Raw genomic sequence first — 23,841 nt, forward strand, 5'->3', positions numbered from 1 at the left:
TCTGCTCTGAAAGGAGTTTTTAATTGAATAGCTGTAATTTGTAACTCTACAGTTTTCATGCATTTTTGCACAAAGACCTCCCCGCTGCTTCCAAGGCAGGCGCTTTCTGCAAAGGCCCTCGCAGCCCCTGTGAAGGGTCCTCTCTTCCTTTGGTGGCTGCCCCAGGCGGGACAGGACCCGCAGGCCTGCCTGCCTGCCCTGGGCCCTGCCTTCAGACAGTGTAGCCTCACCCTTCAGTGGGTTGTGAGTGCGATGAGAAGAAGGAAATAGAAAATATCAGCCTGTATTTTATGGAGTAAAAGTTAGTATTAATTTAGCGAAACTTTTTGGGGGGTTGAGTGTGTATAGGTGTGTATCTAGTGAATTGCAGTGTAAAGTGTATTTCTAAGTGTGGGTTGTGGTCAGAATTGGGGTCCTCTTCTTTTGGTGTTAAGCTGCTTTGCAAGACTTTACCTGATCTTCTTGACACAGTGAATATATATTTTATTCAGCTGTCTCTGCCACTTTAGAGCCGTACACTACGTGTCTGAGAGAAGAGGAGGAACAAATTGGAGAATGAGTGTTTGTCTTGGAGAGTTTTCACACAGAGCCTTGTGTAGCATTTGGTCTTTCGTTCACAGGAAAATGGAAAATGCCCAGAACCCTGGTGTATGATTTCTTCTTCAGGTATTTGTGTCATTCTTTGGCTCTTTGCCATAGTTAGGGTTTCTGCTTTCTGTTGTTTATATAATGGCCAATTTAGAGAGTTGGCGTATGCATTGTACGGCCTACCCCGTAAAAGCAAGACTCCCGTCAAGTGAGACCCGTGTTCTGCAGATGCACAAAGTGGGGTGGGGCTGGGTGGTCCTGGAGGAGGGGCTCTGGGGCGGCGGGCCCAGAGGGTGACAGGGACCTGCGGCACAAGGCCTCCATGTCAGCTAATGGGATAGATTCCAAAAGCATTGTGCTGCTTCAGTTTTAACCGCACCGCTCTATGTATTGTGAAATTCCAAATGTCACTTGAAGGAGGACAAGAGATTTTTGTGTTTCTCAAAAGGGAAACAGAGTGGCATGTGACACCACTTTCTTCCTTCCTAGTCACACCTCGCAGACTTCGGGGACCTTTCTTCGGATGTTGCTTGAGAACTGCTTGTCCAAATAAAAAGGAAATAGTAATTGCCTGTTTTATCAAGGTGCCATGCAAATTAACCACTGGTGCGAAAGTACACATTATCCCCATTAGTAATGTATACTCACAGCTTTTAATTCTTAATAACACATTTTCAAAGATAGCAATAAATATTAGTATGTGAAAATCTCATGCCTTTTCTAAGTTTGAGTCATTAAATGCCTATTATTTCTGCATTTTTAATGACATTAGGCAAACTGGCAAAAGACGAGGTAGCACAAAGAAAATTATGTTCACCCCTACCTCGTAAAAATAGTGGGTAAGATCCTGGGCAAGCCTTCAGCCTCCGGAGCGGAGGTTTCCTCTGGTGTTCGGTAGGGGTCATGCTGACCGCCTGGGAGAGCCGTGGGAGGATTACGCAGCAAGCGTGCACCTGCTGGCCTGGAGGACCGCAAGCAGGGGAGACGTTCTCTGCACAGCCCTGGGTGGCCGTGTGTGTGAGATGTGCTGGGTCGACATTCACCTCCTTCCAGGAAGGATGGGTGTTTGCAGGATTGCATCGTGTTTACTTCCTCGGGAAGTTTTCGTATTTTCGTTTGCAGCCTTTAGAAGAGCACAGTCTCATGTGAGAAGGGTGACACGCAGGTCCCCTCCCCGCAGTCCCAAAGCTGGGGATGTTTCTGTTGCTTGCGTCTCGTGTGTTCTCCCGTGCATAGGTGGTTTCTCTCCCCCAGCACAGTTTCTTTATGTCTCAGTCCGTGTCCCTTCCAAGTTAACGCTGAGGTCTGTAGTGCCAACAGCCCCAGGTGGTCTGGTAGGTAGTCGGCAAGCAGTGTGAGAGGGTGACAGTGTGCCCACTGAGCGGGATTAAAATTAAGGGCAAGGGCCAGGGGGCTTTAGTTACGTTGTTTACCATAAACAATGCTCACGTGACTCCCTCTGAGCCGGGGCTGGGGCGGGGCTTCTGCTGTGCAGGAAGAGGTTATCTTCACAATGCCGTCTTCTGTGCTCTGGCTCGTGCTCCCTCCCCTGGAGAGTTTCCTCCCCTGCCCAGGCCGCCCCCTCTGTGTGGCAGTGGTCCTCACCTTCTCAGATGTTCTTAAGGGTCTCCTCTAATAGGGGGCTCCCCTGCGTCTCCTGGCCGAGTTGGCCATTTTCTGCCCAGGGCTCCGCCATTTGTCCCTGTATCTGTCACAGCACTGTTACTGCTGCCTTGGCCTGCTTCGTCTGTGTGCCAGCGTCTCTGCTGAGGTTTGAATAAGCTTGCTGAGGGCAGGAACCCCACCCCAGTGGGCTGGGCCTGTGACTTGGGTCCTACGAGCAGCCGAGTGGATGTTGGGTGACCGAATAACCTGTTCGTCTCCGTGTGTCCGGTCACCAGAAAGACCTCCCAGCATGCTGCTTCCTGGTGCACACACAGTGAAACAGGAGAGGCTCCTCGGTGACAGGGACCGGCAGTAGTGAATGGTGACCACTCGAGGTCTGTGGACGGTGCTCGGTCCCCTGCAGCACTCCTGTAAGTGTGCAGACGAGGAGCTGTGCAGAGCGCTGGCTGTGCTGGCGGCAGCCTGGATGGCCACGCTGACCGTCAGGGACAGAAGGCCAGAATGTGTAGTCTCAGCACTGACAGGAGTCTAGCTTTGTGCTTTCTTTGTGCTTCGTGAGTCTTGCTTGTTGTAAAAAAGTTGCATGTGGTTATATATGAGAAACATTTTTGAGACGTGCTAAGAAGCATTGATGAAATGCATCCTTTCTCTTCAAGGTGTGCTTTAGTTTGTGGGGACTGCTGTGGCAAAGCACCCTGGCTGGGCGGCATAGATTGCAGCTCTGAAGCTCACGGCCTCCGCAGGGCTGGTGTCTTCCGAGGCCTCTCTTCGTGGCCTGTAGCCAGCCGTCTCCTCCCTGTGTCTTTGCGTCATCCTCTGTCCACTTCGGCGTCCAGGTTTCCTCTTCTCATGAGGACACCAGGCATCCTAAATCTGCGCCTGCTCTAATGAATTCGTTTTAACTTAATGATCTCAGCAAAGACCCCGGCAAAGACAGTCATTCTGAGGTCCTGGGCAGTAGGACTTCAACTTACAAACTTGAGGCAGGGGATGCAATTCTGTGCCAACAGTGTGGATTTAAACTCTTTCATGTATCTATGTAGGACAGTGTGTTGACGAAAGGTACATGAAGTGTTCTGTGTGAGGGCAGAGAGAGCGTGGAGTGTTGTGTGTTCGACGCACAGAAAGTCACTGCTCTTACAGTGGCAGGGCTGGGCAGGCTGGGTGTGGCCACTTCTCCAGTTATCAAAGACTCCACCCTCCTGTGAAGCGTATAGTCCCACATTTAAAGAGTAAAAATGTATAATGCTACAAAATGGGAAGGATGTGGAGTGAAGCTAGAGTTAAAAAGTTTTACCTAAAAATTGTCTATAATATCTTTAAAGTTTGAGAAAGTACTTAGAAAGCCACGTCAGATCTTTCGTAGCTGTGGTCAAGGGCAACTTGCCTTTGGAGCCATTGACTTCTGTAATTGACTCCTGAGGCTGGTAAAGCAGAGGCTCTGGGAGGAGCACAGACTTACACTTTGGAAAAGGGTTTTTTTTTTCATTGAAATACGGCGTATGTACACAAGGAGAACTATTACTTGTTTTTCCCATGGCTAACTTATGCAAAATGAATTTCATACAAAATTTAGCAATTCCTTCTTAAAAATTTTCATCTACAAATGTTTAAAGAATATTTATGCTTTGTTTTCTTCTCTCCTTTGAACACCCAGCTCATGGTCTTTGGCATCTTTCTGTGCCTGGATGCATTTCTGTACGTGCTCACCCTGCTTCCCCTGAGAGTGTTCCTGGCTCTCTCTAGGCTCTGCTCTCTGCCTTGCTACGGCTTCAGGTAAGTGTGAGGTCACTGCTGTAAAGGTTTGTTCCTTTTACTGTTTGTAGTTGTTAAACTATGTAATCACATGGATCACATGGTTTTGCAGAATAGGGATAATTCGTACACTTTCATTCACACTTTGGTCTTTAAAGCATAAACTAGGCAGTTCATCTTTCTGATGAATATTGTATGTCTGTGTAACACTCGTACTTTGCATACCACACTCCTGTTCTGAATGGCTTTGAACCAGAAGCTTGTTTGGCCAGTAAACGAATGTTAACAGTGCAGGAGGCGGTGCATGTGAACAGTAGAAAGGGCTTGGGCCCGAGAGTCGGCTTCACGGCCATGGTGCTACCTCACCCTACACCTTTGTTTTCTTGAAGGCCCGTGGCCACCTAGACATCTTCTGTGCACTGAGGACTGGGTTCTAGGTGTGGAGGTGGGGGGCAAGGGTTTCAGAATCGCCTAGGGAGCCGACACTGCAAGCATTCCTCCTCCGCCCCTCCTGAGAATTGCTGTGCTAGTGGCCTGGGGAGCTATAGTGACTGATTACAGGTGAGACTCCCTCTGTTTGGGAGAGGGGACCGCTCTCGAAGGCCATTGTCCCAGTGGGAAGCATCAGACAACCCACCCCAGCACTGGTTAGCTGGCAAATTGTGGGCAGCTACGTGACCTTGCTAACAAGCCTGTTTCCCATCAGTAAGAAGGGGTATTGGGAGCTCCGCATCTTTTACCACAGAGATTAGGGTGTTAAAAAGAACAGCCAGCCTGGTCCCAGCAGACAGGAACAAGTGTTCATTTCCTTCCCTTTCTTCTCTACCAGAATTAGGAACTGTATGTGAAAATGTGAAGTTTAACACGAGTCTCAATGCTCTCGGGCCCGACTTAGAAGAGATTAGGGTTGTCCAGTTTTCTTTCTTTGCATAGTTTCATCAGCATACCTCCACTCTGTGTGGTCACTCCCTGTAGCGGTGCCCTGCAGTTCTCCGTGTGGTCGCCTGGGTTGCTCTTCCAACATGCGTCACTTTCCTGAACATGCGTCTTTCCAGAAAGCTCTAGAATGGAGAAATGGACAGTGTGTACAACTTCATTTCACTATGAAGTAGGTGGCGATTCCATGATAGCTAAAAATATGCCTAATTAAGTTACTATCAACAACTAAATCATAGAAACTGAGTTACAAAATCATTGGTCAATATACAGAATTATATGTTGGTGTTTTTTGACGACTAAAATCATGGAGATTCTTTTTTAAAATAGTAAAAGAGCATGTACTTGATATTTAGTAAGCAGTGAATAACACACATAGTTCCTTTAGAAATGAGCCTCACTCAGTCTGATGAGGAAGGAATTCGTCCAGTATGTGTGAAGAATTCATTGATCATAACGATCACACTGGGGAAAGAGTAGACATTTTTGGTAAGATTACACAGTAAAACAATGACAAGAATTAGTATCATGTGATTGTTATATGCGATACTTTTTATTCTTTAGTCTTTCTCAGAATGAGAGAATTGTTGCATATTTTGTTAATTATGTGTTAAGCAGATGGGAGAATCTTTTTAGGAGTTTATCATCAACTTTAAGGTATTCGAGTACGTCCTTTCCACTTTTGGGAGACTTTTTAACGAGTTTTGTTCCTGTTGACAAGCCTTGAGTTGAGACGTCTGTAGCGTGGGGCTTCGATGTTAGCAAAGGCAGCCCTCCTGTACTGGTTCCCTTATTACTGTGGGAGCTCTGTACAAAAGCCACTACAACGTTACTGAATGTGAACCTTCGTGTGCGGTGAGGCTGGGAAAGCGACTCGACGTGAAATGAGGAATGGCGTGTAGGGGATTTACGCCAACGCCGTGGGCTAGGTTACTTTCTAGTTATTCTTTGACCAGCAGTATGAGGCAGATTGAGGTTCAGCCATCTTGGAGTGAACAGCTTTTAAAGAAATCTGTTCAGTGTGGCCGGTGTCATGATGAGCTGCAGCGTCAAGGATCTTTAACCCCAGGCCCCTCCTTCTGGGTTTCTCCTTGGGGCGGCTGGTAGCACGCAGTGGAGCTCTCCGAGGGGCACTGGGGGTTTCCCAAGGGCCCCTGTTTTAAGGCTCTTGTCTGAAGACCCATTTTGTTGGACAGGCATCTAAACTGTGTCATTTCTACGTGTCCCTTGTCACCTGGGGAAGCAGGGTACCAAAGTACCACTGGAGAAGTCTTTCATTTATATGTTCTGAAAATTAAAAGAGGTTCTGCAGGGAGCCCGGTAATCTCAGTCCACCTCCCACTGGCTTTGTTGTGAGAGGTTCATGGTCTCTGGACCAACCTTCCCTGTGTGCTGAGGGCAAGGTCAGTGTGGAAAGTAAAGATCCCTGTGTGCTCTAGAACAGGGTCAGTGTGTAAAGTAAAGACCCCTGTGTGCTTGAGGGCAGTTTGAGTTTATAAAGTAAAGCTAGTTTCTTTTGTACATTACGATGTACTTCTCAATCTAAACTAATTTCAGTAACATTTAAAAGCAAAATTTGAGACTTCTGTTTTCAGGGTTTTATAGCTAAAATGACACTAGAGGGCAGCGTGTCACTCCCTACATTTAAGGCTCCAGTCAGTTCCCTGGGCAAACAGTTCTTGCTCTTTCTGCAATTTGAATCAGCTGAAAAAATGACATTTTATGCCATCACTAATAAATATGTGTTGTATATAAAGTGTGAAATGCAGTTAAAATTGTTAAACAGAGCTTCAGCGATTTTAAACACCCTGCCGATGCGCAGGCCAGATTCCACAGATACCACCTGCCGTTTTAGCCTTCCCGAGCTTTAGCAACATTGGGTAATTCGGGTTGCAGTGTGTGTTTTCTTTGGGCAAGTTAGAAAACAGTGCCTTTTTGAGCATTATTTTTATAAGCACCAAATTTTAAACATTTGAAACTTAAAATGTAATGTGAAAATTAGATTAACAAAGCTATTGTTAATGTTGTCTAAGAACTTGCAAATACCTTAGGGATGTAAAAATACATTTTACTTTTACAGAGTTTTATTATTATTCAGAAAGAGCCAAATTCTGCCTTCTTTGAGCTTCTCTTCCAGTGTTCCCTGCTGCCCTTGCAGCTCGGGCACTGGTCGTGTCTGCCTGTGGTGCGGGGTTCCCTCCTCTCAGCCAGCCAGGCCTGCGCCTCCCTTCCACCGGGCTCTGTTTTCTCAGAGGGGTGAGTGGAAATGGAAGAAACCAGCAAAGAAGTTGATTATGTTCTGCTTTCTTTTTCTTACTCTCCTTTCTGTTAAAATAAAAGTCTATTAAAAAAATGTTAACTCTCCTCCTCGCCTCTTAGTTCTTGAAGTTCCTCCCCCAAAATGGGGAGAGGAGAGACTAGGCACAGGCATCCAGATGCTGACATGAAAATGGCACCTCCTTGTGGCCTGTTTGTGCCGTTTTGTCCACATCACCTCCACTGCAGGGCCTTTCCATGACTGGGATTAGTGCCTTCGCTCGTCCCCCTGCAGAATTCTGTCTGGGGCAGCATTCAGGAGAGACTTTGGGGAACTGGCAGCCTTCCGTATTTTCTGCTTTGGAATTTATTCTTCGAACCTGTTTCTAAACCTTCTGCAAACTTGCTGTGGGTTTGGGGATTTTGCTTGGGTCTCAGCAGACGAGGGCTCTCTGCCCTTCCCCAAGGCTGAGTGAGGCCAGTGCCTGAGGACCAGGGTGATTCCGCGGCCCCTCAGGGACAACCCCCCTTTGTCGCCAGCTTTTGGCTGCTGGAATACTGTTCACTTTAAGGTGTTGGCAGGGTAATTAGCTCGACTTGGCAGTTGAGTGTGTTGTCTGCAAGAGATGCGCTGCTTTCGTAAGTCGTCTGCGTCTCTCCTGAGCACTCTCAAGACAACAGCGTTAAAAAACCAGTCCTACTGAGTGAGCGATCTTAAACATTCTTTGCCCCAGATATTTTCTTATTGTAGACTAAAATAAAGAAACACACCCAGACTCTTACAAAGCAGATTCAAGCTGGTGTTTCTTCCCTTTTTCCCAGATAGGGTAGTGTCTTCTTAGAAAAACATTCCCGATACTTTCTGAATTAGAATAATTTTTTAAATGATGAGGACATGGAAATCAGCATTAAATTTTGATTCATCGTATGAGGCATCCATGTTTCTTGGAAGAATAAAGGTATTTTGTTACGGCAACAAAGGCATCAAACTCAATTTCTCCAGATTTACTTACAGAATAAAGAACCAGTTGTATAAATATTTTTAATTTGCCTGGCATTTTATGGAACCAGTTGTATAAATATTTTTAATTTGCCTGGCATTTTTGTGACTGCTTTCCTCCTAGAACTTGTGACTTCATTTCATGTATTGGACTTCTCAGTCACATCTGAGTTAAAAATTGGGGGCAGTTACAGAGAGAAACGATACCATCTGGTGCAAGCATCTGATAGTTAGTTTTGAAAACTTTCAAAACATTTCAGACAGTAGTAAGTATAGAGTAGGTTTAAGTAATAAATGCCAGAGTGTTTTTCTTTTACTCTAAAGCAAATAAAATACATGCAAGCAGATTTTTTATGATCTCACCCTGGTTTTTAGGTATAACTTTTATGTGAGGCTTCTTAGACTTTTTTTTTAGAGGCTACAGTGTTTTTTTCTCTTGAGTGCTAAGTTCATAGAAAAGCTCTTATCTACCTGAAAAATTATGAATTGAAAGTGCTTGAGAGCATCCTAACCCATTGGATTTCCTCTATACGCCTTACTTCCTTCAAGATAGTTGTACCCAAAACTAACTTTGTGCACACACATACACACAGATTTTTCTCGTTTTAGACATCTGCCTTGATTCTGGCCCAAGTGATTGATGCCGCCCTGGAGCACGTGTAGGGAGAGCTTGGTAACTTTCTCTGGGGGAGCGAGTCTGCCTGTTGTTTCCTGTCACCAGGGCTGGTCCACGAGGCTGATCTGTAGAGAGCAGTGTGTTTGTTTCACGAGAGGATCTTTGTGACGTCAGGTGGTGTTGCTCCAAACAGCGTAGCAACGTGACAACCTCCTCTCTCTCTCTCTCGTGAGTCGGACCGAAGGGAGGAGCACTCTCCCTTCCTTTGTAGAACGGAGTGTGATGTCAAGTGTGGTGTCACAGGGACTCCTTCTGGTGAGTAAACCCTGGTTTTTCCTTCTGTCTCCTTGGCCCAGTTGAGAGCAGTTCAAACAAATACTGGTTATAATGAAAACAGCCGAGGCAGGCATAGCCGTTTGGGAGAGGACGTACACTGCAGAAAATGCGGTTCCCTGTCCTTACCTGCCGGTAAAGCAGGGTCCACATTTACACAGGATCGGACCATGACCCCACCTACCGTGGGGAAGTCACTCCAAAAAAATGGTCTTTCGTGACCCACGCTGGGCCCACGTTGGCAGCAAACAGCAATACTTACCCTGCCGCCACAGCAGTCAGCTGAGCCCGGTGCCGTCCGTGCAGGCGGGTTTATTTTCTGTCACTGTGAACACCAGACATGGCTTTACAAAACCAGCTGGTTTTCCTAGTGTAGTTTGAAATTATTTAAAGCCCAAGGAAAACTTTAATCATTCCATTTAAGCACTTAGTATTTTACCGTATACCATGAAAGCCAGACTTAAAATTTTCAGTTTTCTAATTAAGGAAAATATCTTAATCTCAATACTTTATTTTAATTTAACTTTAAAATCATAAGGAGACTACCTTTCATAAATGAGAACCATACTTAATATTTTACATTTTTCATTTCAGCAGGGCTTATATTTTTTTACTCTTTCCATTATACTACAAATAGCTTAAAATGTTTAGAGAGAGAAAGAAAAATCCAGCCTATTTTATAATGAGGCATCTCATGACGGTACCTGGGCAGGTTCCAGCTCCGACGTGAAGGTTCGCGAGGCAGGGTTACCCCGCTTCTCCTGCGTGTTTGTGCTGCCCGCTCTCCCTTCCTGTCTTTCTGTCCGGGGCCAGTGTCTGCTGGGGAGCATATCACCTTCTGCTGAGCAGGGGGGAGAGAGCCTTCCCTGCTCGTCTTTGTCTCCGACACCACTCTGTTCCCACACATCTGTGAGCCTTCGAAACGCCAGGAACACTTCAGTTGCTCATTGTGCAAATCTAATGGAAGTATTTTGATGGGGAAGAGATAAAATTTAGAAATAGAGAAAATGTTGTTCTGGGAGAGCAGTTTAACTTGACAATTTAGAACAAATGCAAGTCCTGCTGAGTACCTTGTTCAGTATTACCTGTGTTAGCGTAACTCACGGCCAACCTGTAAATAGATTAGTAGGTTTTTCACTCTGCTCAACAGCCTGTTCCACTTGTTTCTGAACTCATGGGGTTTTCAGCATTTACAAAATGAATTGCCAGTAACTACTGTTTAACAGGAATTTAGCAGGAATTAACTACTGTTTACCAGGAAGTTCTATGCTCACCAAGAACTTCGGTCTGAAGGTACTGTTGAAAAGCCAATTTAGAGTTGATTGGCAGGGCTATGGATAAGCTTCTTACGGAGTAGGAAATGCTTATCGAAGTGTCATCTAAAAATACCCCTGCAGAGACGCAGACGGTACTGGCCTGGTTCCAGTTGTTGCTGACCAGGTGAACGGCCCTGAGGTCAGGCGTGTTCTTACTCAGGCTGCGAAACATATGCATGTCTTTAGGTGCTGCCTTACTTACAGACAGCTTTTGATTTTTGCAGCTTTCCTTTTTCATTAACAGGTACATTTATATGAAAATAGGACCCTTCTTCCTTAAGAGTTCTGCTTTTATTTTTTATTTGAATAATATTTCTTATTTTGAAAATCAGAGGCATCTCTGTTGCAATGAGTTACGCTTGAAGATTTTCGCCTGAGCAACGAGAGCACAGATGCAGTGGATACAGTGGTCTATAGTCCTGTTGCTTTCTTTTTGGAAATAAAAAGCAAATATGATAGATCTATTCATTTTTTAACACAATAGGTTTTGCAAATGAGAAGACAGTACAGTGATAAGTTATCCAGTATTACATTCCGCTGACAGATGAAAGGGATTGAGTTGTTGGTTCTTCTAAGTTTAAAAGGTCTTTTATAGAAAAGCCTCAAATGGTAGATGGTGGTGAGGAAATGGTGGTAAAGAGCATGCCTTCTTCGGGAGCCAGGCTGCCCAGGCCCACCTGCTGGCCCCACCACCCACTCTTGACCGCTCTGCCTCATCTTTACAGCTGGGTGGTGAGAGTTCCCTCCTCCCAGGACGCAGGACGGTGGTGAGAACTAAGTGACCTGTGCTGAGTGCCTGGAATGTGTCTGCCTGTGGCAACTGGGTTATCACATTACCAACTCCAGCCTTTCTGTCGTTTCTACAGCCTACTCTAGCCCTAGGCCAGGTAGAGCTCACTGAAGCTATTTATGCTGAATGTTTAGGTTTTAATTTATCATCGTTTTGGTTCAAAATGTGTGTTATTTGGGGGTATAGGTTTCCAGCGTTGGTCGTTCTGATTTCTAACAATGGCCGTGTGCAGCGCAGTCGCTCTTCCCAGATACACCAGCACACTGGTCTTGTGCTGCAGATATTCGTAAAGGAATAGTTAGATGCATGCACTGTGTAGCCTTCTCTCTCAAGTAAAACTGCTTTTACTAGGATCACCTAACCAAGTTGTTGCCAGTCTAGTACCCAAATCTCTATGTTCAGTTTTCTGCTCTAATTAGTTATCAAAATCATTTTGCTAATTAATGTAGATTCATTAATGCCCTCCTACTTTTTGTTTCTACCATCTTCTTTATTTTTTTTTAATTTATCTTTAGAGGGGAAGGAGAGAGAGAGAGAAACATCAATGTATGGTTGCCTTTTGTGTGCCCCCTGCTGGGAGTTGGCCTGCAGGGAACTGGCCTGCAACCCAGGCATGTGCCCATACTGGGAATCGAACCGCGATCCTCTGGTTCGCAGGCCCGCGCTCAATCCACTGAGCTACACCAGCCAGGGCTCTACCATCTTCTTTAATTCATAAAACATGACCTGTGGCTTTTATGTACAGAGGCCCTTAAGTATTGCTGACCTTTGATTTTCAGCACATGCCCAGCTGTGCCCACACTTCTGAGAAGGAGGTGGGAGGTGTAGCCTCATCTGTTCCCAGGCTGACCCAGAGGTGACTGTCACACACAGGCCAGGAGCCCAAGAGCATTCAAAGTGCCTCCCCTTGTTGTATGAATTTAAAAAATTTTTAGCTCCAACTCTTAACAAATGTAACCCCTCTTCCCTCTCTGATCTTGTGAGGGGAGAGCAGGGAATTCAGTACCTGGTTGGCTGGCTGGCCCCTGGCAGAGGTCTGTGTTCTGGGCCGGAAGTTCGGAAGCGGGAGGTAAAGTTCAGTCTGGGTTCCCAGGGGAGGAGGGGGACAGAGAAAGGCCGATAGAAGTCAGTCGCTGCACTTTGCCCCTGATACAGCTTCTCCGAAACCTCCACTGCTCAGAGTGAGTGCACTCTGCCTGGCCTGTCTCACAACATGTCGACGGATGTAGATGGGTTCTGACCCGGTCTCCCTTCAGGCCTGTCGGCTCCCTCGTGCTCTCCCCCTACTCTGGATTCCTAGACATGGTCTTCACAGAATGCCCCCTCCTCAGGGTTTTTCAAGTGCCCCCTGTTCTCTCAGTGGGCAGACGGGACACCTTCCTGACTGACAACCACGTGCAGTGAGCATCGTATGAAACAGGGACCAGGCTCTGTACCAACTGCTCCCCGAGTTGGTATTGCACACATCACCGTTGTCTTGTGACACGACGTTCCAGGTAACGGCTGGAAGGCGCGCAGTTCGCTGCTGAGCCCTGCAGGGATCTCTGGAGGAAGAGGCCCCCCCACCTGAATGTGGAACGGGGTGGGGGGGTTGGAAAGCCCACCAGGGAGTAGGTAGTTCAGCGCATGGAGGGCCCAGCTGGAGGGTGAGCTCAGCTTCCCATTGACGTGGCCGTGCGGGTGGAGATGGAGAGGCTCTGCAGCTTCTAAGGAAAGGGCTCGGCCTCTCCCTGACGACCTGCCTCTGACGGCGGCCCTGCCAGGAGTCCGAGCGTTTCCTACCTTAAGGGCTCAGCCTGCAGCAGACAGGGGAAGGCTTTCCCCACTCTTGTCGCAGGGGTTTATGTCCCGTGATAGAACCTTAAACCATTGTTCTAATGGAGTTTTTGCTGTGTCTTAGGAAAATGTCTCCATGCACCATTTAGGTTTTGCTGTTCACAGTCTGACCTCAGAAGTAAGGAATGATTGCTGTTCGTGTTAATTAGGAAAAAACTGTTTTCACCTCATGTCCCAGAGGGCTAACTTGTGGAATATAAAAGCAGTTCTGCAAACCAGTAAGGAAAAGATGTTAGGAGAGAATTCAGGAAAATATAAATAGGTTAAAAACTTTCAGAAGATGTCGGTCTCCCGGTGAGAGAAGTGAGCAGTGAAAGTGTACTAGACACCGTCTTCACCAGTGGGAACGGCAAAGGCCTGGAAGTGGATCGAACACGGTTGACGCCTGTGGGCAGCAGGCTTTCCCCGGTGTTTCCAGTTGAGATCTGAGCTGGCGCAACCCCTGCAGAGGGCGTTCAGCTGCTTCTATCACAGTGTCAAGTGAACATAACCTGGAAATCCCAATTCTAGGAATTTACCCTAGAGACATACGTTCGTGTGCAAAGTGTGACATCTGCGCTGTCTCGTGGTTCTCAGTTGCAGAAGCCTGGAAACCCATCGGCAATGTGTGACCTCATTCACGGCAGCTCCACACACCGGAGCATCACACCGTTGTGAGAGGGCAGGCCCCTCACGAACCGGCGTGGGGCGTCTGTTGTGCTGTTGAGTGAGGAGGGCCACGAGCAGAGCAGCGCACACGGGGTGTGGACGCCGTGTGAAGCGGCCAGTCCAGCGGGCTGCGGGGTGTCATGGCAGGGTTAAAGGCTTATGTCGTCATCTTGGAAACGCACTCTCTCCACAGACACCTGCCCGCTGTGCCCACTGGTCAGGGTTGCCCATTTCTAATGGTCATTCTGGTTTAACATCATTCTGTCCTGGGGCAGAAAAGTTCACGCTGCTGAGTGGTCAGTTGTGTATATACATGTACATTCCTTGTTCGTGCGAAGTGTTTGAAAGATCAACCTAATTCTCATTACCATTGTGCATTGTGTGCCTGTATATGTCCAGTAAAGATTCTTTATTTGAAGAACATAGAACATTGAAGTCATATTTGTATTCATTCTTACGTTGCAGGGACAGGCGCTTGCTGCAACCGGCCCAGGTGTGTGACATTTTGAAGGGCGTCATCTTGGTCATTTGCTACTTCATGATGCACTATGTCGACTACTCCATGATGTACCACCTGATCCGGGGGCAGTCGGTCATCAAGCTCTACATCATCTACAACATGCTCGAGGTGAGGAAGGGCCTCGCGTGCCCACCTGGCCCGTCCAGCCCCCACCTGCCCCAGCCCCAGGAAGGGTGCTTCTGGCCTTCAGGGCTTGTCTAGTCCTCGTGCTCGTGGAAATGCAGATTCCGCTTCTGTAGACCTGGGCTGGCGCTGGAGTCTGTCTCTCCAACAAGGTGCACCTGTGCAGCTGGTCCTGGGCCACCGTGGGTGGCAGGTCAGGGCACGACATGCCCCCAGTGAGGAAGAAGGGACCTGCTGCCTGGATATTTCTGAGTCATGGCCGCCTTGAGAATGTGAATTGTCAACAGGCAGGAGAATTTCCTGTGTGTGTTCATCGGAAACCCATGTCAACTTCATGCTAGAACTCAAAAGGTCCTGGAGAAAATGCAGGATTATGTATATGTTTGCTATAATAGATTTGCACAGTAATTACTTTGAATTTTCACATAGAGCAAGTAAACAATTCCCAGCATCTCTGAGTACTTAACATTTTATACAGTGCATCTCACTTTAAAGTGGTCAGCAGGTGAACATCTGCATATGTACAACAGCTAACAGTTACACAAAGCAAAACGTGCTTTATTTGTGGGCAGAATCTTACTGTTTTTTACACATAAGCTACACTACATTATATAATACATTTTTGAGATTCAAATTACATTTTTCTATACTGTGTTTTAGGAACGTAAGTAAGGTCTCCCTGTCTTAAATTAGCCAAGAAGGGATTTTCCTTTTTCTTCTTTCTTTTACTGTTGTTCAAGTACAGTTGTCTCCATTTCCCCACATTGCTCCCCCTCACCCCCCCGACCCCCACCTTCAACCCCCAATGCCCACCCCTCGGTTTGTCCACGGGTCCTTTACACATGTTCCTTGATGACCCGCCCTTCCCAGGAAGGGGTTTTGCCGAGTGGGTGGGCAGATGGGACATTGGGCAGCTTCGTGCCTTTCTGCTCTGAGGCTGCGTTGCCGTGGTACCTGAGGGCTTCCCAGCTTGTCACAGGAGATGTGGAACTGGAGCCATCCTGGTTACTCCTAAGTTCACGACCGAGATGATTTTACACGAGCCCCCAGCTTCCTGGCTGTAGCTCAGTGCCCTGCACTTGCTGTGCCCCTGTCGATGTGATGCAGACGGTGGGTGTGAGTCAAGCTTTCGAGGCAGCGTAACCGTCCTGCTCTCCCCTCCGCCTCTCAGAAGGGCAAGCCTGGCCTCATCTCTCTCCTTCTGCCATTACAGTGGCTCTGTGCTGGGGTCCTGCTGCTCTCCCTTCCTGCCTGCCTGCCAGGGGCCTGCAGGTGACAGGGCCTCTACCTGCCCCCAACTTCGTGTGTACGCCTCAGGGTTCACAAAGCCCTCCGCAAGGTGGCATTATTACTATTATTATGGATAGGTCGGGGAAGAGGGCCCATGAATGCGAGTCACACGGTTTCAATACTCGTCACTCTGTGGACGGCGGTTGGTGGGGCGGTTTAAGCACAGTGGACGAGAAGTCTGGGCTGCAGCGTAGAGAGAACCTGCCCGTGGTCCTGGTTCTCCTGCACAGGGCTGCCGGGGCCGAGCGTCTCTAACCCTCAATGTCTCGTCGGTAAGCTGAAGTGCTGGGCGGATTGTGAGGACTAAATCAGCACAGAAAAAGGGCTCAGCACACTGCCAGGCACGTGGTAAGAGCTCCCCAAATGGTGGCTGTGGTGTTACTCCTTTGTTCGGTAGATACGTGACAGTCCCTGCATGCAGAGAACTGTCTCAGGCCCTGAAGACCCAGAGGCGAACAAAGCCCGGTCTCACGGAGCTTATGTTCCCTGGTGGGAGACGGACAGTCAACCAGGAGGTCAGGAGGTACCAGGAAGTGACACGTGCCACGATGAGAAGACCAGGTGGGGCATTAGAGACTGGGAGCCACGACAGATCGGACGGTCTTAGAATGGTCTTAACTTTAAAGGTTAAGTTTTGTGTGAATTTAGGTCTCTAATATTTGAGCTGCCTCTGAATCTTAGTAACATGTTTAGATGGGATGTCACGAAACACCTTTTCAATGATTTTTCTCTTTAGGTAGCAGATCGGCTGTTTTCGTCATTTGGCCAAGATATATTAGATGCTCTCTACTGGACGGCAACAGAGCCTAAAGAAAGGAAGAGGGCCCACATCGGGGTGATCCCTCACTTTCTCATGGCTGTCCTCTACGTCTGTATCCTTTCAGCCACGCCAGGAATTCCTGTGGTCTCACGTGGCCCGCGTCATTTTAGTTGGTTCATGGTTTCTCCGATTCACAGGTGTGTGTGTGAATCCCAAACGTTAATGCGAAATGTCTGCCCTGTTTGGAGAAATTACTTATAATAGTCATTGTAAATTGACTTAAAGAGCCTCATGTACGCCAGTTCTGGTCTCCGTGTAACTGATTATGTAGAAGGGATTTTCACTTAAAGGTATTATAGATACTTTATATAAATGTGTGTCACTTTTTACACTTACTTGGAATTTTTTAAAGTTATCTTTATGCCTGTGAATTCTTTGTTATAACCTGAGCTTAGAATGTTTATAGTTCATCTAGAAGTAAAATTTGAAATTGGTTGAAAGGAATTTTAGAGGTATTATTCTCCCCTTGCACCCCCATCTTAAAAGATTTTCATTTGAAAAGTAAAGGTTTTATTATATATAGTGTGTATATGTGCCCATTCATATGCATTTGCACACACACATGCCTGCACTGGAGTCCCGTGTGGGTCAGAACTGACCATTCATGTGTTTACACACACACATGCCTGCACTGAAGTCCCGTGTGGGTCAGAACTGATTCACAGGAATGTGTCCTGTGATTTTTCTCTACTGTCTCTGAAACAGTGATACTTGAAGGATTTGGATTAATATTTGGAAAGTGAAGGGGCTTAGTGGGAAGATTTCTACAGAGTAAAAGCTCATTTTAAGTATAATGGAATAAAAGTGACTTTTAATTTAAGCAAACTGTTCCATGTGCATTATGAATATAATTCTGCAACTTGTGATTTCTTCAAAAAAGTGACATATGAAGAATCTTAATTATCAGGCAATTCTTTCCATCTTAGGCTCTCCATCCCCTGAAGGACCAGAAGGGAAAAATCACATCCAGACTTTTACTTTGTGTTTTTTTCCATTTTGGAATGCAAATCATCTTAATTCAGAATGTATATTGCTGAGTGTCTCTTCTGTCAGCATTCGCCATAATTTATTCCATTCAGTTAACAAACTTTTTAAAGGGCCTGTTTCCCGAGCATTGCACCCAATGCCAGAGAACCAGAAATAGCCAGAGAGCCGCAGGCCGGGGCTCACGGGGCACGTGAAGGGGGCACCGGTCCATTTCTGCACTGGTGTGTCACGTGGTGGGCGTACATCCCCATCCCGTCAGACTGGGGCCGAACAGTAGAGAAGTTACACCAAGTGAAATACTTACACAGGGCCACCCCTCCCTTCACACTCACTCTGAAATCTGTGCAGTGCTGTCTATTGATCCCGCGTGACAGCAGGCACGTATTTTCCTTGACCCCACTCACCGCTAGTTCTGCATGCGATTCTCATAATGGTGCAAGCGACGACGCTCAACGTGGCGTTCAACTCGCACAACAAGTCCCTGCTCACCATCATGATGTCGAACAACGTGAGTAGGAGAGTTTCCACGGGTGGGACGTCATGCGGGCACTTCAGCAGCGATGTTCTGGGTGGGGAGAACATTTTTTCTGCATGTTAGCTATTCGGGAAGTTTACTGTGTACTGTGTCCATTTTTAAAACTGTTATAATGATAAGGGTAACTTCTCTTTTTTACTCTTTCAGTTTGTTGAAATTAAAGGAAGTGTTTTCAAGAAGTTTGAAAAGAACAATCTCTTTCAGATGTCAAACAGCGGTACGTACCCGGGACCCTGCTCGCAGCCCTCTGCGGTGTCCTTTCACTCTCCACTCTCCACCTCTGATGTCACGCTTCCTGCTTCCTGGACGGAAGCTGGGCTTCCTCTTCCTCGCGCAGCATCTTTACTGAGTCTGATTATTACTTTGGTTATTGCAACCTCAGGGTGTTAAAGATAATAAAGAATTGCAAACATTTGCGTAGCTCCCTACTGTACTTACAGACACTTCTCACGAATCAGGAATTGCTCTGTGGGAGAGGATATTGCTCCATTTATAGATGTGAAAACTAAAACATAGGGGAAGCAGTTTGACTTTGCCAGGGTCACTGAGCTACTGGGAGCAGAACTGCGGCGGCTCAGACCCTCCCAAAGGAGTTCAGAGCTGAGCTGCCCCAGAAACGCATATACATAAGGTGTTGCTCTTAACTGCGAAGAGTTTAGGAATTTAGGGAACACGCACACAGAAAACGCAAGCCCATTTAGAGAGACCAGGGTTTGGCAGCAGAATAAAAGCCGTTTCACTTGCTGCAGAGTGACAGGGAAAGTGGACGTAAGAAAAGAGGAGCCAAAGACATTTGGAGGAAGGACTTGAGGGTGCACTTGAACTGCAGAGGGCTGCAGGGGGTCCCCCCCACCGAATGGCAAGGTGGGGCGCAGAACTGTGAGATACCAGAACAGTCGGGAAGTGCCGGTTGAGTGTGTACAGGCTGCGTGGCGGGTTGCTCCGTGAGGGACTGTGCCAGCCATGGCCCCACCGCCGCATAGGCGGGCCCACACGGGGTGCCAGGCTTGCTGCAAACATCGGTGCACCTAATTTCACTCCTTGGTTCGTAGTGTCTTCGGCTGCAATAAGAAAATAGCCTTTAAAGGGAAATGTGTAAACTACCTTCTACCAGGGATTTAGTTGTTTTATTAAATTCATTTAGGTGAAGATGAGTATTTAGTAAATTATGTAAATGTTATGAAATCTAACCTGATTTGGTCTCCCCCTCCCCAAAGTTCTACATGCGTCTTAAGAAACGCTTCTGTCGCACTGGTCTTTGAGTGGAAGGGTTTGTCGGGTTAGCGCCTGTACACTTGGTCTTGACCACATTGCAAGTGCAGTGTTCTGCTTTGCAGGGGCATTACATTACCCAATCCTGTATTTTACTTTCTGCTTTTTTATTTTTGTTCTTTTTCTAGATGCAAATAGTTGTCGTATGTCCCCAAAGACTATTGGAGGAATCTGACTCAATATGAGCAGACTTATGGTTTGAATATTTTTGAAATTTTGTAGAAAAGTAGAATTTTCATACTGGAATTATGTTGGTGAAAGAAGTAAATGGCTTGTTAATGCAGCACCGTTCTGTGTGTGAGATAGTGTATTTATTTGATAGACACTTAACACATAATGTAACAATTACATTTTATGACTAAAACCATTTTATATGTATACTGTACTATTATTTACATGTACTACGTATTCATCTGTTGATTTTTTTCAGATATTAAAGAGCGCTTCACAAATTATGTGCTTTTGCTAATAGTCTGTCTAAGAAACATGGAGCAGTTTTCTTGGAATCCAGGTCAGTAATTTTTAACAACTACAGTGGCTTCTAGTTTTACTCTTGAACCACAAATCATTCTTTTACATGGAATGAAATGAGCATTGCAGAAAACTTAAAGCGTTTCAGCTGCCCTCCTCCAGGTATCCGCAGCACCTGCCTCAGGAGAGTGGATTGGCGTGGTGGGCAGCCAGAGCATGCGCACCAGTCTCCGGCCCATGGCTCCCTGTCCCCACACACCGGCCCCGTCCCCACACTCTGGCCTGTCCCCACACACCGGCCCCGTCCCCACACTCCGGCCCTGTCCCCACACTCCGGCCCCGTCCCCACACTCCGGCCCCGTCCCCGTCCCCACACACCCCCACACACCGGCCCCATCCCCACACACCGGCCTGTCCCCACACACCAGCCCCACCCCACACACTGGCCCCGTCCCCACACTCTGGCGCTACAGCTGTGTCCTTACCGGGCCAGTGGGCCCTGCTGAGCACTGCAGCTGCCAGCCCCTTAGTGTTTATCTCCCTGCAGCTGCGCTGTGGTTACTTAGGCACAGTCAGATTTGTTGCATTGTAGGAAGGGGTCCACCAGAAGAACTTCTGTTCTTTCCTAACACTAATAAGCATTTTGAATAATGGCAAATTAAAGAAACATAGTGTAAAGCAGTGAATTGTTACTGATATATACCCCTGAATCGAGACTGGCAAGTCGCTGTGATTCTGTGAGTTTTCACCCTCCGTCCGTTGGGTGGACATTCGAAGGCTGTGTGCTGGGGGACCCATGTGGAAGGTGGTGGCCTGTGGTGTCACTCGCAGGCTCGCCGAGGAAGCAGACAGGGATCACAGCGCAGCCTAGTAATGCAGCAGTGCACTTGGTGGCAAGCAATCTGAGTGCTCGGCTCTTGCAAGTAACAGATAGTTTTCCAGTGTCTGACAGTTTTCATAAACCTTGTGCTTAAGGAATGAGATTATGTTTTGCATTTTACTTATTACCTGCATACCATACATGGTATGGGCATTTAATAACTTCTTGTTAATTTATTTTGATTCTTTGCTAGTTTTCGAGTACCTGTGAAAAATCTGAAACATACAAAATCAGATCTGTGATCTTAGAAATATATGTCCAGAGTTATTTTCTTGTAGAAACCATGAAGTAAAGTAAAGTGAAGTAAATGGTTGATCTCTATCTTAAGTCTCGGTGATCAAAGAGGGGAGGTTGTTCGGGGCCTCCAGCACACGTCCCTGCCCACGGAGGCAGCTTGCAAGGAGCCTGTGTGTTTCGTTAGTCCCCCACCAGTGGCCCTGACTGGCTCCAGGAAGGGGGCGGGAGCCCTGCTCACAGAGAAAGTACAGAATAAACATGTTGAAGAAATTTTTCAACTTGATAAAATACAGGTCCTTTGATAATTTATCGAATGCTAGTTCTAGCTCTATTATTATTGTTTATTGAAAACATTGCAGTTTTGCCCTTTGAACTTGAGATTTCTGTGTTAGCCTATGGTGTGGATTCGATTCATATTAAACAATTCAATTGTTTTTCCCTGTACTTTATAGATCATCTCTGGGTGTTATTTCCAGATGTCTGTATGGTGATTGCATCAGAAATCGCTGTGGATATTGTAAAGCATGCTTTCATCACCAAGTTCAATGACATTACTGCAGATGTATGTATTTTCATAACCAATTTAGTTTTTGATATTGACTTCTCCCTAATTATAAAGTTGTAGAATAACAAGTTTATTTCATTTATTGTTGTTATGTTGAAGATAATAGAAGAGTACTACTACTTTAAGAATTATAATTTTAAATTTCTGAAAAGCATAACACTGCCGAAAGTATGGTAGTTCGGCGTTAAACCATTCCGGTTCCACATCTCTGGGTTCAGGTACAGCCTGACTAGTAGTTGTGGTCAGAGCGTCACTAACTCAGAGTCATTATAAACTCTTAACACTACCATCATCTGTTGACTTAAACTTGGAAAAGTCACATAGTTCCTATTTAAAACATTAGGCTTTCAAAATTTAGTTTTGTCTTGCTCAGCATCTGTTTTTCTAAGAAGACATGATTTTTATTGTATATAGAGTAATAATTTTTAAACTATTTCTTTAATTTAAAATTTCCAAATTATTATATACAAGGTCTGTCCACAAAAAGTACAACCATTGTTAATATAATGAGAACAGTTTGCGTGACATCAGTGTGACTCGGTTGCCTAGGAGAGTGGACTGGAACAATGATGACTTCACGGTACTAGGCTGTGGGGACAGTAGATGCTATTGAGTGAGCATGTGTACTGTGTGGCTGTCACATTCAATATGACTGAGTGAGCAGAACAATGAATCTGCATCAAATTTTGCGTTAAGCTTGAACATTCCTCCATGGAAACTATTCAGATGATTCAGAAGTTCTCAGCTATGGGCAGCTGGTGATCGGCAGCTTCATCACAACAACACACCTACCTGTTCATGCATCGTGTCTCATGCAGTTTGGGTGAAACATCAAATCACCTGGGTGATTCAGCCGCTCTTCAGCCCAGATTTGGTGCCCTGTGACCTCTGGCTTTTCCCCAAACTAAAATCACCTTTGAAAGGGAAGAGATTTCATACCATTGATGAGATTCAGGAAAATACAACAGGGCAGCTGATGGCGACTGGGAGAACTGTGTGAGGTCCCAAGGTGCCTACTTTGAAGGGGACTGAGGTGTCATTATCCCTTGTGCAATGTTTCTTGTACCTTGGATCTTCTTCAGTAAATGTCTTTATTTTTCGTATTATGTAGAGGATACCTTTTGGACAGACCTCATATATCAGACTATTTAAAATAGCTATTATTCCCAAAATTGTAATTTCTCAGGATTTATAATCATTGAGTATTTATCTCTCTGTGAAAAGAAACCTTAAAAGGCTTATGAACATAACAGTTGGGGAAATTGAGGCTGTTTTATTCTTCTTAGTCGGAAAACAAATAGAGAGTCACCACCCAGATGTCTACGTGCCTGTTAGAACCTTGTTTTCTGGTTAATTATTGGACATATTCATATACCTACAAGGTTTAAATCTGTCCACTATATATATTTGTACTATATTACTTAATATTGCATTTTATTTGTGTTTAGGTCTACAGTGAATATAGAGCCAGCCTTGCTTTTGACCTTGTTAGCAGTCGACAGAAAAATGTGAGCATTATATCACAAACATAATCTGAAATTAACCGATTGCGGTTTAATTTAGCAGGAAATACTGGTTAAGAGAAAGCTACATCAACTTAATTACTTATTTCTGTTTTTCACACTAAGTTTTTACAAATTAATAAAAATAATACTAACATTTAACATAAACAGGACATGATTTTTACAGCATTGTAACATGGATGCAACTTTGTATTTAAAACTTCTAAAAAAACACAAACTTCTTATGAACGCTTAGATTTCCAAGTCATTTTGTTACATTATATAATAGATGCCAGGTGCCCTTCCTCATAACCTTACCTGCTTAGAAAGCGTGCCAGTGATGCGGGGGCGGGGGTGGCCCTCCCCGCAGCCTGCGCCCCACGAGCCCTGCTCTCTCTCTCTCTGTAGGCGTACACCGACTACAGCGACTCCGTGGCTCGGAGGATGGGGTTCATCCCTCTCCCACTGGCTGTCCTGGTAAGTCTTTGTTTTTTTAAATGATGCAGTGGCCACCATTGTAGAATATTAATAAATAGAGTGTCAATAAGTTTAATTTGAGCCGTCCAGTAGATAAGAGATATTAGGGAACTGTTTTTATTGTAAAGGCTTTTCTAGGAGTGAGAAAACTCTTTTTTTGCCTACTCATTTGGCAAAGGTTTTTTTCTTCTTTTTTTAATGGAAACACCTGGTGGCAGGCGTGGGCCTGGCCACTGTAGCACCTGTTGGTCGGAGTGTAATGTAAGTTGATTCAGAATTTTGAAGGGGCAGTTTGACAGTTTTATGGAGTGACTCCAGCTCTGGGAACTCATTCTAAGGAAATAGTTATAAAAGGCACGTGATGATTTATGGAGAGAGTTATACCTTACCGTGGCTTTTATAGTGAAAATTTGGAAACCAGTGAAGTAGGTTACACTTTGGTATGCTCAAGTAAAGAAATAT

The 23,841-nt window shown here is 45.8% G+C and overlaps 1 protein-coding gene across 1 annotated transcript in view; it reads left to right on the plus strand.

The window, feature by feature from the left end:
- The window catches only part of TAPT1 (transmembrane anterior posterior transformation 1), a 54,915-nt gene that overhangs the window by 19,988 nt on the left and 11,086 nt on the right, over positions 1-23,841 (plus strand). The window contains exons 3-11 of the mRNA XM_037045496.1: positions 3,872-3,990; positions 14,166-14,328; positions 16,370-16,505; positions 17,851-17,948; positions 18,123-18,192; positions 19,678-19,758; positions 21,288-21,397; positions 22,849-22,908; positions 23,311-23,379. Of these exons, the coding sequence (XP_036901391.1) occupies positions 3,872-3,990; positions 14,166-14,328; positions 16,370-16,505; positions 17,851-17,948; positions 18,123-18,192; positions 19,678-19,758; positions 21,288-21,397; positions 22,849-22,908; positions 23,311-23,379 (906 nt within the window). The remainder of the gene's footprint in view (positions 1-3,871; positions 3,991-14,165; positions 14,329-16,369; positions 16,506-17,850; positions 17,949-18,122; positions 18,193-19,677; positions 19,759-21,287; positions 21,398-22,848; positions 22,909-23,310; positions 23,380-23,841) is intronic.

This window comes from Sturnira hondurensis, unplaced genomic scaffold, assembly GCF_014824575.4.
Source record: "Sturnira hondurensis isolate 20B ecotype Veracruz unplaced genomic scaffold, ASM1482457v3 Scaffold0000780, whole genome shotgun sequence".
NCBI lineage: Eukaryota > Metazoa > Chordata > Mammalia > Chiroptera > Phyllostomidae > Sturnira > Sturnira hondurensis.